Genomic DNA, 18501 nt, shown 5'->3' with positions numbered 1-18501 from the left:
CCCATCACACATTGCCACCTCTCACATTCTCCATGCAGCCTACTCACCAGCAAAGCAGATTGGCCAGTATCCCCCAAGATGTCCTCGCCTCTGTGACTTCATTTACACAGCCCCCTTGCGTCCAAGGCCTCAGAGTGGGATGTTTGTTATCGCTGAAATTCTACCCACCCTCTAGGATCCAGCAGTTCATTTGCCATTTTTTTTTCATGAAGCTTCCTGTCTTCAGAGGGAATTAATCTCCAACTTTTCTGGGCTTCTCCTTCTCTGTCAGGACCCTGACTTCACTGAGATGTTGTATTAGGGGTATTTGTGGGTATGACCAGACCCAAAGATCAAGGGCAAGAACTTTGTCTTGATTATCTTAGCAGTCCTCCTAAGACTTAGCAGTGCTGTGAACATATTGGGCATTCATATTTTTAAAAATTGGAAACCTTGAAATTGGAGGCGTTTTAACTGAAAGCATAATAAAATTAATGGAAAGCTTTGTCTAATTTCCTCTGCTTTATTCCTTTGGAGGCTGTCTGTTAGGCACATCTTCTTCCCTACTACACCTCCCAATTTAGCACCAACACCAAATGTCCTTCTCTGAAAGATTATTTTCTTTCAGATAGTGATAAAGATGTTTAGTCAGAACAGAGTGAACATCAGCTCCTTTGGAAGAAAGGCTATGCACTGAAAGTCAGTAAACAGAAGATGAACATTAGTGGAAAGTAATCTCCCTTCTGGGGGTAGGGAGGGTGGACGGCAGACAATGTAGAGAAGCAAGTGTGCCCCCCAACCCCCCAAGAGATTATAAATGTGTACAAAAAACAACAGAGTAATGTTTAACTTGAGGGAGGGGAGTTACAGCAAACTCAGGTAAAAAAACAATCTTAAATACAAATATTTAAGAATTTAAGGTAGCATGTAAATGATGTATTCTAAGCTTTAGAGGAAAAATAGTCCCAGATAAGATTTTAGCCCATTTTTCTGCAAAGATGGGGATATTCCCTATGTAGTACTTTCTCTCTATCCAGACACAAACAATAGCTTTTCCTTTGTGCCACTCCTTTGGAAAGATAGCTCAAAAGTTCAAGCCCTGCTGATATTGGGTTGGTGCCATCCTCTTGATGTAAGAAAGTGCTACATTGGGAATATCCCATCTCTGCAGAAGGATGGGCTAAAATCTTATCTGGGACTATTTTTCCTCTAAAGCTTACAATAGCTTTATCACTGGAAATGGGTTTTGCAATGAGTGTCAATATGTGTCTGTAAGGTATGAATGGCAATATGTGGTGCTACTGAAGTTTTATTGTGTAGAATTGCAAGTATGTGTGAAAGGTAGAGCTAGGAGAGGTGTTAGATTAATTTTCAAGTTGTGTTTATCCCAAAGGGAAGTATTTTGATGCTGTTAATATGTGTGCTACTTATTAGGGAAGATACTACTTTTTAAAAATTATCGTTTATTTAGCTGCATGAGGTCTTAGTTGCAGCATGCGGGGTCTTTTTTAGTTGTGGCATGCAGGATCTTTAGCTGTGGCATGTGAACACTTAGTTGCTGCACGTGGGATCTAGTTCTCTGACCAAGGATGAAACCCGGGCCCCCTGCCTTGGGTGTGTGGAGTCTTAAGCACTGGACCACCAGGAAAGTCCTGAGATATTACTTCTTGGATTGCTTTCCAGTGTGCATTTGAGTAGCCATTAAATAACTTGATAAATGAAACAGTGTGTTATGTATTAACTAGCCTAATGACACAGATCATCTGCTAAATGATAAATCTTTTGGAGAATAAATTGATAGATACTTTAGATGGGGTGATTAAGGACATTGAAACTGAGATTTTAATGACAGGGAATAGTCATTTGGGGATGAAGGAAGAACTTTCTAGGCAAGGTAAGTGTAAAGGCCTCAAAGTGGAAATGAGCTTGGCCTGTGAGAAGACCAAAAAGAAGGCTACTGAGGCTGGAGTAGAGGGGTCTGTGCAGAATGGTAAGACATGTGGTTGGAGAGGGGTACAGATCAAGTAGTACTTTGTAAGTCAGGATAAAAATTTAGATTCCGTGCTTCATGTGAGGGGGCTTTCCAGGTGGCACTAGTGGTAAAGAATCTGCCTGCCAATGCAGGAGACATAAGAGATGCAGGTTTGAACCATGGGTGGGGAAGATGCCCTGGAGAAGGGCATGGTAACCTACTCCAGTATCCCTGCCTGGAGAATCCCATGAACAGAAGAGCCTCATGGGCTCCAGTCCATAGGGTCAAAAAGAGTTGGACACGACTGAAGTGACTTAGCATGCATGCTTAGTATGGAAAGTAATGGGAAGCCATTAGTGTACTTTAAGGGGAAGAACACTCTACTTGGAGATGACTTATGGATTAGAGGAAAGCAAGAGAAGATGGGGTGGCAGCTGGTGGTAAGCACGAAGTAAGTTGGGACAGCTGTCCAGAACTAGGGTGGTAGCAATGGGGCTGGGCAAGAGTGGATAGATTCAGGAGCAGTTAAGAGAAAGTGGGTGTGGTGAAAGAAGAAGCCAGATGGACAGACAGGTGGGATAAGCCTCTAGGTAAGTGGGAAAACATCTCCTATAGGAATTGCATTTCCATTTATACTGTAGGAACTCCAGTCTCTGAAAAAATTGTCTTCTGCAGTCACTGAGGACCTGGCTCACCACTGACTTTTGATCTTTGAAGATAACTCCATAATTAGGTTATTGCATTTTCCCCACCCTCTTTGCTTTCTCTCTAGTCAGACTTCTTAGATTTCAGGGGTGGGCAGTGGGTAGGAGGGGTTCCAAGGATGGCTGCATTTGACCTGAGGAAAAACTGAGATACTGCCCACAGTCACTTATCTGGTCAGCCTCAAATTTCAAAGGAAAGGCTTGGCGCTAATTGTGCTAAGGGCCGGGGGTTTTATATACCTAATCTATCATTCCATTCTCTTGAAAACATTGTGAGGTACATTTTAAAATTCCACTTTTCCAAAACAAAACAAAAAATGGGGGAGGATCAGATATGTTTTTCATTTTGCCCTAAGTCACACAGTTTGTAAGGGTAGAGCCAGGACTGAAGCCGGAATCTGGCTCCCTACACTCTCCACGTAGCTGCTGAGTTGGGATTAGTCTATTTTCCTTTTCTTCTCATTACCACACAGACTCCATCAAAGAACCCAGTAGGAGGAAGGCCGTGATTTCTCTCTCTCTCTCTCTTTTTTTATGGACTGTATTTGCCTCCCCTCCACCACAGAGTGCCTAGTAAGGTGCTCAGCAAACGTTCGTGCCTGGAGGCAACACGGTCTTCCTGGTGCCGCAAACGGGGCTGGGGTAAGGAGTAAGGCAGTGCTGTGAGGTGGATCCTGCTACTCCCTCGGCTGCTAGGTGGTGGGGAGGGGTGCTTCAGTCTGTGCCTCGACTCGAAGGCATTTTCCATTTCCTAGTCCCCTCCCGCTCTCCATCCCTCACCTCTCGCCCCTGGCCTTCAGCTCAGGCCCCTAGGGGAGCGTCCCTTGCCGCGGGGCTGACAGCACTTGGGGGCGCAGGGTCCCGGTTCTCCGAGCTCTTGCCCATCTGTGCGCAGAACCTCGTTCCGGGGCGCCTGGAGCCCGGCGGGCATTGACGTCAAGCGGCGGCGAAGCGCTGCCTACAGACGGTTGACCCGGACCCTCCTCCACACCCCCTTCCTTCCTTCATCGCCCCCTCCTTCTTCCCTGCGCCCCGGCTCAGGCTCGCTATAAAAGGTGGGAGCGCAGGGTGCCCGAGTAGCGCCGAGTTTCAGCACCATGGAGAGCCCCCGTCTGCGCCTGCTGCCCCTCCTGGGTGCCGCCCTGCTGCTGCTGCTACCTTTGCTGGGCGCCTTAGCCCAGGAGGACGCCGAGCTCCAGCCGCGAGCCCTGGACATCTACTCCGCCGTGGAGGATGCCTCCCATGAGAAGGAGCTGGTCGGTACCCCCTCGCCCCGGACTCCCCTGGCTGCCGCGATATTCCTTGCTTTGTACGCGTCTCTCTCTCTCCCTGCCTCCCCACCCCGATTCTTAGATTCAGGGTCCGGGGAGGTGGGCACAAATCCCCGGCTCCCGCTGTCACTCGAAGAACGTCTTGAGCCCATGGGCTCCAGATAGTCTGTGGAGCAAATCCCTGATCCCGGCTCCTCAGAGCAACAGGAGTCTCTGCGGCTCCTGGCCCTGCGGTCAGTACGTGGGACAGCGCTCGCTAAGTTTCCACCCCTCGAACGTCCCTCTTTGCGGAGTCCAGGGGAGGAGTGTGTGGTACCCCGGTTCGTTATAACTAGGGCTGGAAGTGAGCACCTGGGCTGGGCGCACAGCCAAGGCGGCAACTTGGGGATCCGGGGGGCGGTGTGTTGCAGATTGAAGCGCTGCAGGAAGTTCTGAAGAAGCTCAAGAGTAAACGTATTCCAATTTATGAGAAGAAGTATGGCCAAGTCCCCATGGTAAGGCTTTGGGGTCACCCCTCCCCATGCTTTTCTACGAGGAAATGCACCCCCTTGAACCTTCCTTAGACATCAGCTTCTTCCCAGGATGTGGCTATTCATTCAGATAATGGATTTGCAGAGTTCGTGGGCTCCCCTTTGCTTCCACTGTGTCAACCCTTTTCTCTTGGTCTCTAAAGTTAAAGAATAGATTGGCCATTCTGGAACATCAAACAACTGGTACCAGGAATCTGCCCTTGGGTTTCTGTGGAAAGCAGTATTTCGTGAAAATACGCTTTTTTTTTTTTTTTAAACCTCCCAAAGAATTCTCTGAGTGGAAGAGTCCTTGAATCTAGTCAGTTCTTGTTCCTCTAATTTACTTCCTGCCTTCTGAAGCACTGCCAGTTTTTAAAAACCTAAGTTCAAGTAAAAAATCTTGATTCCTGTCTGTTCACCGTCCTTGAATCACACACACACACACACACACACACACACACACACACACATTTTAATCTTTTTTTTCTTGGGATGAGAAGGTGGACACAGGGAGCAAGGATTGCAAGGTCTATTGTTTATTTCTTAGATGAAAAGGTTTGGTTGACTTTTTTTTTGATGAGCAATTGGAGGACCCAGGAAAGGTACCCTGAAAAAGGTAGAACACAGTAGGAGCAGTTTAATAATTTAAATTTCTTACTTTTTATGTTCTGTCTCTCAAATAACAAGCCCAAGGCTCTCCTTGTTTCAAGCCTGACTACACTTAGACCCACGGTGGTGTGGTAGGGTTCATCTGTCCCTCCCCAGAGGCAGACTCTGTTGATGGGGCGACGCGCCTGTTGGGAGCACAGGTGTGCTTGTGCGGCATGACTATACATTGTGTTGTTTGCAGTGTGACGCGGGAGAGCAGTGCGCCGTGCGGAAAGGAGCTAGGATTGGGAAGCTGTGTGACTGTCCCCGAGGAACCTCCTGCAATTCCTTCCTCCTGAAGTGCTTATGAGGCACCCACGCTTCTCCATAAGCCCCCTCCCCACTTTCCCCAGGGGACCACACCTTCATCCCTGGAGTCTGGCTTTAGCAACAAAGTTTGCATTTCCCTCTAAGGAAAAGGGGGCTGTCTTCCTGCTGTTTCCAAATAAAAAGAACACATTAGATGTTACTGTGTGAAGGGTAATGCCTTGTATGGTGTGGCTCTGTGTACAAAGTATTCTATTCTTATTTTCTCTGTCTGACAAACTTTTAAAAGTGAATATTTAAGCAAAGAGGAAGAACTTCACTTTGAAAATTGTATTTTTGTAGGTGGCATGACAGGATGAAAATTAGATCAGGTAAAATCTTGACAGATGACATCACAACCTGGAAAATAAATCACCCAAGCATCACAAATTGAAGCATGTACAAATTATACATAATAAAGTGTTTTTCATAATTGCTCATTGTGCATTGTTGTTTCTGCATAAATAATTTAGATAGGAATGGTGGGATTAATCATGCTGTTGTTTTCAAAGAAAAATGTTTTTAAAATAGAAGTCCACTGGGAAAACAGCACCAGGACTCCGAGGAGCTTTCATCATTAATTAGGAGTTTGCTGCACAAACTTTGGTATATTATTTTCCTTTGATTGCAGTGGTGTGTGAAGTATGTGTGTTTGTGTGTATGGATGTGTGTGTGGGTGCTGTGTGTGTGTGTGTGAGAAGAGAGAGAGAGAGATGAAATGAAGATGATTGGAGTTGAGTTGATACATTTTGTTTATTAAAACCTTCAGCTAGAACCCTTAAACAGGGAGAACAATAGAGAAATTATTTCAGCCTTTAGTCACATTAAGAGCAATTTGAAAAATTAAGAATTTTGTTTTGACAGTTCCTTTATTAGAAGTTATGCATTGGTTAAAAAAGTAGACTCTTTGGGGGTTGTTTTATGTCCAGAGGAAGGTAAATAGCCATTTTAGCAGCTCTAAGAGTGTGAGACCCAATAATTACCACTGTTTGATACACAATCTTGGAAATATTCTCAATTCAAAGGGGAAAATGATCATTTCAGTAAACAGTTTCGAAGGGAACAAATGAAAATCGATGAGGGCAGGTTCAACTCGAGAAATACAAAAATCTTAAATGTAAAGTTTAGGAGCCATTAAATGTTTCTGAGTGCTTACCTGAGGTCACATTTCTGGGACTGTAAATCAAACTACATAATATTCAGGAAGAAGCATCTTGAGTGGCTTTTTCCTAATGCAAACTCAGGAGGCCCCTGCATAAAAATATAATTTAAAAATAAGGTCCCTCCACTGATTCTTAGGGATCTAGAATATGGTGTGTAAAATATTGCCATACACAATTGCCCTTTACTCTTATTGCCCTTTGCTCTTATTATTACTGTTAGCATGACTGGTCCTCTTAATTATCTTGCAAGATACTATTATCACTTTTTTTTTCCCCAGAGGAGGGAGCAGACACCAAGACAGAAGACAGGACTAGCTCAATCAATCCTAAATCATGATTTCAGCTCTAATTTCTCAAAAGGTTTGTCTTTTCTCTCTGTGTCACCCCAGGCAATTGAGCAGGCTGTATGGACTCTCAAATCCCCCAGAAAACACTTCTTTCTTTAATAGAAATTAGATCAATGTATTTTAAGGGAGTCACATTTCCATTTGAATACCAGGCTTAGTTGTGATTGAAATGTGTTGCATTTTAATTTTTAAAAACTGAAAAGAGTGATTAAATAATTTCTAGTCCACTGCTTTTCCAGAAAGCAGTTCAATTGAAATTCTAATCTTCTTCTTGAGTACCTTAACTTTTCCCATTCATGTCAGTCCTAAGTAAGTGAGGTGAGGAAACTGTTTTAATCATTGGTTACTGCATAGACAAGACCCTCAGGGATAACTCTTAGAACTGCTTCCTATTTTACCCTGCAGTATTTCTCCCCAAAGCAAGAAGTGTTGGAAGAATTTGCAGTTCAAAAAAAGAATAAAAATATTTTAAGAATATTGTTCCAAACCCCTTTAATTTGTACCCCTCACCATTACCCCTACTATATCATCCCTCCTTTCTTATTTCATACAACTAAAGGGTGTGGACTTATGGGAGACTGATGACGGAGAATCTGTGGGCAGGATATGAAACGACTTTTTCTGAAAATTTTTTGGAGGGGCCCAGATTTTAAGTTCACAGTGCTAATAACATTTTACATTGGTGATGGCAACACTTAAGTGGCTTGTTAGAAGTAACTTTGCCTTCTCATTTTATCAGTATAAGAGTGCTTCTTCAAGTAGAATGTTTAAATATGTTTAATGATTGAAGGTCCCTGTGGAGAGGACAAGAATGTTAAAGATCAAGAAAGTTAAAATGATCAAAGTTGTTGCCCATATGGAAGCTTCCCTAGAGACTTTTGTGCGTGAATAGTGGGTGCTTGTTTAGTTGTGTCCAACTCTCTGTGACTCCATGGACTGTAGCCCGCCAGTCTCCTCTGTCTATGGGATTTCCCAGGCAAGAATACTGGAGTGGGTCGCCATTTCCTCCTTCTGAGATTGGCTGAAAGATCGAGGGTGTGGGAATTGACAAGCTCCTCCACATGAAGATCTGAGGAGTAATAAAGTGTAGGAATGGAGCAGTGGTTCTCACAGGAGCCTGGGATGACATGTGAAGATTGATGGATGACTTTTCTCAGTTGCGCACAACCATTCCTCTTCCTGTGATGATTACTGATATTATACCCCTTACCCTGTGCCAGAATCTGGAGGGCTCTGAGGGACCCAGATTCTATTTGTGTACCAATACCCTCTCCCAATCCAGAAAATGGCACATCTGACTCTAGGTATTGGCATAGATTCTTTGCTTGATCCACTTTAGTTGGGCTCCTGAACCTTGTCCTAGACCCATCTGTGTACTTCCTTGCAAAATATAATATTACCGAGAGCCCTGCTAAGTCAGTTTATCAAAAAAACCCCACCTTGGACATCTGATCACTCTCCAAATATGATCAGGTTCCTTACCCTCACCACCCTCTAGGTGATGTCTGATCACCCTGGCCCCTCCTTCACTAAAGAGCTTGTTAGGTCAGTTTAGCCAGAGTCTCCCCTTTTACCTCTTAGTAACTTTCCATTCATGAACCTCCCACCTGTTCCTTGGCCATAAGTTACTACTTGCTCATTTGGACTTGCGCCCCCTTCTGTACCTAAGTCTCTTTTCCCTTATTGCAATAGTCCTGAATAAAATTCATTTTTATGGCTTTAACAACTGTCCAGCTATAGCTTTTTTTTTTTTTTTTTTTTGACAGTTTGAAATGTAGTTAGGGAAGGGGGTTTAGGATTGTTTAGTTTAAATAAGAACCTCAGGTGGTTCTGCGAAGCTTCCTCTTCCAGAACCACTATAACGCTGAGCTAATTTTTAATATAATTCATTCATTCCACACTTTTTCAAGTATTTCCATATGTTAGGTACTGAAAACATAATGGTAAGTAAGATAGATATAATTCCCGTTCTCATAGAGTTTATAGTCTAGTGATTGACAGTCTAGTGGTAAGAAAAATTAATAACAAAAATTATAAGCCATGAGAAATTCTATGAAGGACATGGTGATATCAAATGAGCAGCCAGGAAAGGTGATATTTGAGCTGGGAGTTGACGGGTAAGGAGCCAGTCATGTCAAAGACAGAGTGGAAGGAGAAGAAATGACAAAGGGCTTCAGGCAGAGGTTATGCCATATTCAAAGGCAGGATAGATGTCGACGTGCTTGAGGAACTGAAAGAAGAGCCAGGACTCTTAGCAGATGAATGCCAGATGAGGAGAGGCACAAGGGCTACCCCTGTGGATAGTTCTTTGGGTTCCCTTGGGTGTACACAGTTGCCTCTATCAGGTGCCAGGTGATATTAACGAACATTCACAGGTCACGGATATCTCATGGGAAAGTGGGACTGAGAGTAAGGAGGGGGTTGTCCTGGCACCAACTTTCAGTTTTCTTTGACTCAGTGATGGATGAATAGAATTCTGCTACATGCTAAGTCACTTCAGTCGTTTCCGACTCTGTGCGACCCTGTGGACAGCAGCCCACCAGGCTCCTCTGTCCGCAGGATTCTCCAGGCAAGAACACTGGAGTGGGTTGCTATTTCCTTCTCCAGAATAGGATTCTCTTACCTGGCTAATGTGTCTAAAGTTTGTTTTCTTTACCTTCCTAAGCATATGTGTGGTCTTCACGGTATCTAGCCTTGAGAATCTGTCAGCAAAATTATTTTGACTTGAAAATAATTTGTGTGAATATTTCTAGCTGGTGTTCCTAGCACTATTGAGAGGAAGAATCAGCAGAAAGGAAGAGGTTAAAAATTTAGAAGAAAGGAGAGATAATTGATGAAGCAAGCTCTTGGTCAGGGATGAGGGGATAGGATTCAGAGCCAAGAAAAAGATTAGTTTGTAGGAAGAGTGGGAAGGTGGGAGAACATGGTGTGGACAGATACAGGTGATTTTGTAGGTGTGATGGCAAGAAGTTGGGGTGGCTATTTTATGGCTTCTGTTTTCCAAGGGAAGTAGGATGTAAAGTCTTCTGCTAGGAGAAGATGAAGCAAGTTGTCTGTTCAGTAATTATATGTACACAATATAGAAATTGATAATAGCCAGGTCTCTGCCATAATGTAAGAGATTCACCGTATGACGTGATACGTCAAACGCTAGACAGAGAAAAATGAATTTAGAAGACACAAGTGGTATTCGAATATTCTTTGAAGAATGTATATTTCAAAGGTGACGATTGGAAAAGCTTATTTCAGGCATGGGAAATAGTGTGAATGAAGTACATCGGGAAAAGGGAATGCAGTAAGAAATAACTTGCGCGCTGAGTCCATGTGATGTCCACATGGTGTAAACTGGTGAAGGAGGAGACAAGGGGGCTCAGGCTGTGGGTAAGGGCCCAGGGCTTTATTCCTGGTAGCAGAATGACATGATTAGGGCTGTGTTTTAGGAAGCTCTCTGATTGCACACTAAGAGAGGGACCAGAGAGGGAGACACGAGCACAGAAAGGGCAGGCAGGAGGCTATCACAGAAGTCTAGGAAAGAAGTGATGAGGGCTTGGGTAGATAAGAGCGGTAAGAATGGACAGGAGTGACAAAAAAGACATCATTCAGGGGAAAGTCCAAAGCAGTAGTTTCCCCAATGGGAAATTAATGTTTTTTTCATAATGGTGTTTTCTCTTGTAGTAAAATAGTGTGGAGGTGGGGGTGCCAAAGCTAGATATATCCGATTTTTAATTGTTATAATTCAAAGTTTAGCATACTTGCATTTAAAAATTCAGGTTTTTTTAGGTATAATTTGTATATAATAAAATTCATCCTTTTGAAATGTACATTCCCTATGTTTTCAATGTTCATTTTAAAATGTTTTAATTTTTATTTTTGGCTACACCACACAGCATGTGGGATCTTATTTCCCCAAGCAGAAATCAAACCCATGGCCCTTATATTGGAAGCGTGGCATCTTAACCACTTGACTGTCAGAAAAGTCCCCAATTTCAGTGTTAAAATGTTCTTTCTTTAATGATTGTGAAAATAAATGGTGGTTGTTTTCCTAATGCTTCCGTTAACAAAACAGAATTTGGCATCTCTATTTTCAAATGCCAGAATTTGGGAAGAAATTTGACTGGTCTAGAAAATCCGGAAATGTGGAAGCATCTGGAAGCCGTTGAACTCATGGAGGCTTATAAAATGAGGAGTCTGAAAAGCTGGGAGGATGGAAGATGCCAGAGAAGGGAAACACGGAGAGAGACGCTTGTTGGGGGAAAGGACTGAAGTCTTGAAGGAACCCGGAGCTTCTCTAGATTTGCTCCAGACTCCAATTCAGGCGTGGTTTCACCAGAACAGAGGTAAGGGCAGGGTTGCCTTGCAGAGGAAGCAGGAAGCCTGGCTTCCAATCATGGCTCTGCCCCCATGAGTTGGGCAGCCTTGCAGGGCTTCCAACAGGCAGACATCTAAGACTCCCCCTCCAGTTGAGATATTTGGACGCTGAACTCAACTTTATTTGATCACATCTAATATTCTATGTTTGAGCAACTGGGAAATAAAGCAAATAAGCTTCAATCCAAATTGGCTTCAACTTTACTTGAACCATGGGCTTCCCTTGATAGCTCAGTTGGTAAAGAATCTGTCTGCAATGCAGAAGACCCTGGTTTGATTCCTGGGTAGGGAAGATCCTCTGGAGAAGGGATAGGCTACCTACGCCAGTGTTCTTGGGCTTCCCCTGTGGATCAGCTGGTAAAGAATCTGCCTGCAATGCAGGACACCTGAGTTTGATCCCTGAGTTGGGAAGACCCCCAGGAGAAGGGAAAGGCTACCCACTTCAGTATTCTCGCCTAGAGAATTCCATGGACTGTATAGTCCATGGGATTGCAAAGAGTTGGTTATGACTGAGCAACTTTCACTTACTTGAACCACAGGCTTTAAAAAGAAAGAATGAACCTGAAATCACCTCAATTTAAGTTTGAGTTTTATTTTATTTTTTGGCTGCACCACACACCATGGGGGACTTTCCAACAAGGAATGGAACCTGTGCCCTTTGCAGTTGAAGTGTGGGGTCTTAACCACTGCACCACCAGGGGAGTTCTAAGTTTGAATTTTAAAATAACTAATAATTTTCTTCAGACAGGTTTTGGATTTATTAGTTATTTAGAATTTTTTTAAGTTTTAGATTTATTATTTAGTATTTTTTGGTGCTATTATGTATGCTTTTTAGTTCAATCACATTTCATAATTGGTTGATTTGTGTATGGGAATATTCCATACTATGTTTATAGACTGGCAAGATCCAGTAATGTTCCTGAACTTTCCCATTTGTTAGCTTTAAATATTGTTTATATATTCTCTTAGATGATCTATATAGATGATTGTGTTATCTGAAAATAAGGGTAGTTTTCGAGTCCTTTCTAATTCTTGTGCTTCCACTTACTGCTTTATTACATTGACTAGGTCTATCAGTGTAATGTCAGTGTATGGAGGTGGCAGCCCGCATTCTCAGTGACGCTTGACTTCAGCGACAGAGCTTCTAAAGCTTCACAGGGAGTGTGTGTGTGTGTGTGTTAAAAAATACATACCCTTTCTTAGGTTAAGGGATTTTACTTTGTTTTTTTTCAAAAATGGAGGTGAGAGAGAGGAACAAGATGAAGGGGACACATGTATACCCATGGCCGATTCATGTTGATGTATGGCAGAAACCAACACAGTATTGTAAAGCAACCATCCCTCAATTTAAAAAGTTTTAAAAAACCTATTCAGATGGTATATACGGAATGGGCAAACAACAAGTTCCTACTGTACAGGGAACTATATTCAAAGCCTGTGACAAACCACAGTGGAAAAGAATATGAAAAAGAACGCGTATATATGTATATCTGAGTTACTTTGTTGCACAGCAGTCATTAACACAATGTTGTAATTCAACTATACTTCAATAAAAAATAAATTAAAAATAAATGAGTATAAAGTGTCAAAGAATTTTTTCTGTATTTATTGAAATAATCATTTTATGTTAATCTATTAATTTTATTAATATTTTACTTACCTTTTAATGATCTGACTTAATCTGCTTCCCAGAGAAGTAGGCAGCCTCTAGCTGACTCTGTGGATACAAGCTAGTGGTTGAGCAGTCAATCTTGGAGGAATTCCGAGGTGGAAAGATCAGGGCTGGGGTCTAAGATTCTGCCATTTTCTACAGCTATAGCCCTTGATCCCGCCAGGTGAGCGGCTAATACCTCTCACAGCTAAGGGCCTGGATCCCTTTCTGAGAGGCTACCATTTGGTTCTGAGCAGCCACTGGAAAACCATACCCCTGCTCCTGCCCTTGCCCCCATCACACACTTCCCCCAACAGTGCTGCTCCAGTCCTGCTGTTTGTGCTGCCTGGCCCTTCACTTTGTCAGCTTGACGTGGTGAATTTATTGATAGATTTTCTAATGTATTGATCACTTCTAACCAGGGATTGAACTTGGGCCCCGGCAGTGAAAGTGTGGCATCCTTAACCATTGGACTGCCAGGGAATTCCCTGTAGTAGAATCTTTTTTTTTTTTAATCTCATATAATTTTATTTATTTTTGGCTGTGCCGGGTCTTCGTTGCTGCATGGGCTTTTCTCTGGTTGCAGCAAGTGAAGACTATTCTCTAGCTGGCCGTGCACAGACTTCTCATTGTGGTAGCTTCTCATGCTGTGAAGCATGGGCTCTGGGGTGTGCAGCTTTCAGTAGCTGGGGCACAGGGGGATCCGTAGTTGCTGCTCCCCTGCTCTAGAACATAGGCTTAGTACTGTGGCACATGGGCTTAGTAGCCCAGCAGCAAGGTGGGATCCTCCCAGACCAGGGGTTGAACCCATGTCTCCTGCATGGGCAGGTGGACTCTCCACTGGGCCACCAGTGAAGCTCCTACAGTAGAATCTTAAACTTGTATCTTCCATGGCACTTTCTAGTCTCTTTTTAAGTAACTGAAACACTTAAATTTTTCTACCTTTTTCATCTTAGCAATAATATACTAACATTTGCATTAAATCTCCCAACCAATAGCAAACATTTTCTGGACTTCATTCTAAATTTTACTGGTATTGCTCATCATTGATTCTTCTTAACATTGTCTCAGTTCTTGAGTTATTTATTTCAATTCACGAGAATCTTTCTTTTAGTGACTTTTGGAGTTCTGGGTACTGTGTTTCTCATTCCTTGCACACTTGAATTTGTGTTTATTTTGGTTTTTCAGGGAACAGGCTTTTAAAAATTGATGTAGATGCTTCCTGTCATGCTGCTGATCTATTTTTTCTGGCATTGGGGTAAGGGAAATCTTTCACTATAATTGTCATTTTTTTGGGGTAGGAGTCTTATCTCTTCCTCAATCTCTGAGTAGAGATTATTTCCTACACTTCAGAAACATCACTCAGGGTATCTTGGAGGTATATCTATCTCCATAATCTAGCTTGAATCTTGTTAAGCCCCTTCAATGGAAAATTTCAAGATTTTTTTTGATTAAGAGAAAGGTATTTTTCTCATTTCTTTGATTATTGCTTCTCTGCTGTTTGTTTAGTTCCCTTTCTGGGATTCCTTTTATATAAATATAGAATCTCTTATATCTATATTTATGTGAACTATATCTTTTCTCCTTTTCACCTTGATAGTTTCCCTCTGAGTCCTGCGGGAAATTTTTGAGGTGGTTCTCTAATTCATAGGTTTGGTTTTATTCAGTAACTCACTTTCTGTTCACTAGATCAGTCCCCACAAAAGACATTTCCCCAAATTCCCATTTTTTGTGGTTCTGATGTAAAAAGCAAATACTCCTGAAAGGCCCAGGCCACCCAATTACTCATGCTTACATTAGGGTGGGTTTTCCATAGCCTCTTTTTTTGGTGATGACAGAAAGACTGAGGTGTTAGGGCACTGTAGGGACACACTGGGACCAGCCTTATCTGCTTCATGCTTTGCTAGAGCCTGCCTCTGCCTGGGCATCTCAAAGGCTCAGCACACACCTGCAAAGGGAGAAAGAATATCAAGGGTTCTTGGGATGGCATGTGGGAGTGACATCTCTCATTCTTCAAATCACATCATGATTGGAGGAGGGGTTTTCTTAAACACATGCAGTATGGAAAGAACTGTTTGTTTTTATTTTGCACTTAGTGAGGGTAGGAGGAGAGAGAAGGAGAGAGAGTGAGAGAGTGCTTGTGTGCTGTGTTGAGGAACAAGGAGACATTTGGAAAAGGAATTTATGGGAAGAATATAAATATCTAATGAGCATTTATCTAGTTACTTGGTGTATGCTTATGTATATTAGAAACCTTCTTTTCCAACTCACTGATGAATTCTTCAATAAATTCTTACTCAAAGTAACAATGGATGTGATTTCATTGAAAAAAATGGTTATCATTTCTTCCCTTAGGCAATATCTAGCGTGGTAAGATAGCTGTATCCATTCATCTATCCCTTTATTCGTTATTTAACAAACATTTTTTAATTGTAGCACAGTTGATTTACAGTATCATATTAGTTTCAGGTGTACAATATAGTGACTCAATATTTTATACATTATACTCCATTTAAAGTTACTATAAAATCTTGGCTGTGTTCCCTGGGGTCTACAGTATATCCTTGTTTCTTAATTATTTTATACATAATAGTTTGTAATCCTTAATCCCTACCCCTGTCTTGCTCCTTCCCTCTTCCTCTCGGGAACCCCTGGTTCTCTATATCTGTGAGTCTGTTTTAACAAACATTTTTGAGCACTTCCCTGTGTCAGGCACAGTGATGGGCTCCAGAGATGGAGCAAAGAAGAAGACAGTCAAGGTGCCACCCTCCAGGGGCTTATGATCTTATGTAACAAAAGGGCTCTGTTTAAGTGGGACCCGGCAGGTGGACTAGGGAGGAAGGAAGATTCCCACTAGGGACTGAGTCCCTGTCCCCTGGGATGTGTCTTGATCATCTTTCCTTTCACCTGTTCCTCTTCACCGTCATTTCCCCAGGTTGCCTGTAGTTCCTCTTGTCTGTGTATCTCAGATCCTGACATTTGTTTCCAACCTGTTGACTCTAATAACACTTTGATTAAAAAAGCTTTTTATTCTATATTGGGATATAGCCGATTAACAGACAATGATGTGATGGTTTCAGGTGAACAGCAAAGGGATTCAGCCATATATACATGTTCTGATAACTCTTTGTGAAACACCCTTCAGCTACAGTTTGACACTGATTTCCTAGTGCAGTTCTCAGTTTTACCCTCTGGCCCCCAATATCTGTGATTGCTGTAAAAACCTACCACTGCTTCCCCATAGGGTTCTAACAGGTCCCTGAGACCAGGCCTAATTCCCACTTGGCCATTTTATGGGGAGAATCTGATAGTATCCACCATCTGCCAGAGGGACCTGCTCCAGTCTTAATCCTGGAACACTTCTATAGCCGGTGGCCTAGTGGTAAAGAACCAGCCTGCCAGTGCAGGAGATGCAAGAGATGCGGGTTTGATTCCTGGGTTGGGAAAATCCCCTGGAGCAGGGCATGGCAACCCACTCCAGTATTCTTGCCTGGAAAATCCCATGGACAGAGGAGCCTGGAAGGCTACAGTCCATAGGGTCACAAAGAGTTGGACAAGTGACTTAGTGCGCACGCATGTGTGAAAACCCAGTCTGCTTGGATGGGAAAGGCTGAGTCTGTGTGTACAGACTCTGGGAGGCAGAACTACACACATGGCTCTGGTTCTCTGTCCACCACCCCTGTTTGCCCAGAGCTCTGCACACCGTCGCCAGGGACAACTGCACACAGGGGCTGTCTGCCGTCTGGGTGATTGAAACCATTAATCATTTACCAAACCCTGGCTGCAGCCTTTCATTAATTATCACTCTGCTAATGATGTCCCTCAGGAAAAGGGAAAAGTAATTCCCCCTCCAATGCAGACTTGGTGCAAACAGACCATACTTCATAAATGAATCAGGAGTGGGCGTTTTGCCTTGAGTTCCTTTGAACTCTTCCTTCACAGAGAGAGAGAAGAGCTGAAAGTAGGCGTAATTGGATAAAATGAAGCAGGTGAAGATTCTGTTTGAGTACCAGTGTTAATGTGCTGTTGTTTATTGTTTTAGCGAGGAGCTGGGGGGTCACCTTTACTGAGATGTCTTCTCAGTCCAGGTGCTTGTTGCTGTTGTTTAGTCCTGAGTTGTATCTGACTCTTTTGCAACCGCATGGACTGTAGCCCACCAGGCTCCTGTCTGTGGGATTTCCCAGGCAAGAATCCTGGAGTGGGTTGCCATTTCCTTCTCTAGGGGATCTTCCCAACCAGGATCTTCCTGACCACGTCTCCTGCATTGGCAGGATTCTTTACCACTGAGCCACCTGGGAAGCCCCCGGTACAGGTGGAGACTTTCTTAAATGTGACACCAGGAACTGGACACAGCGCTGTTTAAATGAGACAGTCTCATAAAGCCACTGATGTCCTTCTCAGACCATGATACCCACTCTCTAAGAAGGCAGCTTATTTTTCCCTATTTGATCTGATCTTGTTGATCCAAGGAGGACTGCTGCTGCTAAGTCGCTTCAGTCGTGTCCGACTCTGTGCGACCCCATAGACGGCAGCCTACCTGGCTCCACTGTCCCTGGGATTCTCCAGGCAAGAACACTGGAGTGGGTTGCCATTTCCTTCTCCACCAAGAAGGACTAAATTAGTTTAAATATATGAACAGTACCTGAACACAGTAAGTATTCAATGCTCCAAAGAATAAAGGAAAGTCTGCATTATTTTCTGTGCTCTGAAATTGTGGCTGGCTTCTAGAGGATTTGTTTCAGGCATTGTGGGACATAACAGAGGAGTTTCACTATTACATCCGAGCAACTGTTGAGTCCATTCCTGCCCCTACAGCAAGAAGGTGTCTGGAAGCATCTGGAAGTAGACTCCCAAATGATGTCTCACATCAAAACAAGCAGAGGGGCTTGAGGCTAAACATGTCAAAATTTTACCAGCCTTTTGGATCCAGTGTGGCTTATAGAATCCTGGACTTGTTTTGGAAGTCTGGGAATTTTTCTGGGTAGGGAGAAGGGGGTATGCATTCACCCAACAAATGTCGATATTTGAATAATAAGCACTGTCCTAGGTGCTAAATTTTTTTAAAAGGTTTTCATTTCTAACTTTATTGCTATTTTTCATGACAATTAGGTAAAATAGAAAATAAGGAGAACATCATCACTCCTGTTTCTTGTTCAAGACTTTTTGGTGGTGGTGATGGGGGGTTTCCTTCCTGAATCTTCCCCCAGGAGACTGAGTCCTATTCCCCTCCATGTGTGTTGTAGCTGGGGCTGTCTCCTTTTGAATGCTCCCTCTGCTAATGCAATGAGAGAGTCTGGACCCTTCTGTCCCTTGGGAGGCTTCTTCCTCCCCTCTCTCCTAGGTAGATAGCTTTAGGCCAATCCTGGGACCCTTAAGGGAAACACTGCCCTCTTTGGGGTGTGTTTTCCCACAGATTTATCTTTCCCTGTGTCTTTTCATCCTGGTGAAATCTCCAGGACTAAGAGAGGGTATGGATCTAGAGACAGTGGGACAAGAAAGCCACTCAGATGGTTTTTAAATCAGGCACTGTTGTGCTGTGCTGTCTCTTTGGTCATGTTCGACCCTGTGTACTGGAGCCCACCA

The 18501-nt window shown here is 43.2% G+C and overlaps 1 protein-coding gene across 2 annotated transcripts; it reads left to right on the top strand.

Moving 5' to 3' along the window:
• Nucleotides 1–3015: 3015 nt before the first annotated feature.
• Nucleotides 3016–5829, top strand: CARTPT (CART prepropeptide). Of its 2 annotated transcripts, XM_061393314.1 has the most exons (4): nucleotides 3016–3297; nucleotides 3697–3911; nucleotides 4337–4420; nucleotides 5286–5829. In XM_061393314.1, exons 2-4 carry the CDS (start codon nucleotides 3753–3755, stop codon nucleotides 5391–5393), a joined length of 351 nt encoding a protein of 116 aa, XP_061249298.1. In that variant the 5' UTR covers nucleotides 3016–3297; nucleotides 3697–3752; the 3' UTR covers nucleotides 5394–5829. The 2 variants fall into 2 exon arrangements, with proteins under 2 accessions (XP_061249298.1, XP_061249297.1); XM_061393313.1 differs by having other exon boundaries at nucleotides 3016–3911.
• The last annotated feature ends 12672 nt before the right edge of the window (nucleotides 5830–18501 follow it).

This window comes from Bos javanicus, chromosome 20 (assembly GCF_032452875.1).
Source record: "Bos javanicus breed banteng chromosome 20, ARS-OSU_banteng_1.0, whole genome shotgun sequence".
Classification (NCBI taxonomy): domain Eukaryota; kingdom Metazoa; phylum Chordata; class Mammalia; order Artiodactyla; family Bovidae; genus Bos; species Bos javanicus.
Note: the sequence above shows the minus strand (reverse complement) of the source record. Positions and strands in the feature narration are given on the sequence as shown.

Excerpts from the sequence above, each read along its gene's own strand:
- CARTPT (XM_061393314.1), top strand. The coding sequence starts at position 3,753 with ATGGAGAGCCCCCGTCTGCGCCTGCTGCCCCTCCTGGGTGCCGCCCTG. Across the intron at positions 3,912-4,336 it reads CCTCCCATGAGAAGGAGCTG|ATTGAAGCGCTGCAGGAAGT; the intron begins GTCGGTACCCCC and ends GGTGTGTTGCAG. Across the intron at positions 4,421-5,285 it reads AGTATGGCCAAGTCCCCATG|TGTGACGCGGGAGAGCAGTG; the intron begins GTAAGGCTTTGG and ends TGTTGTTTGCAG.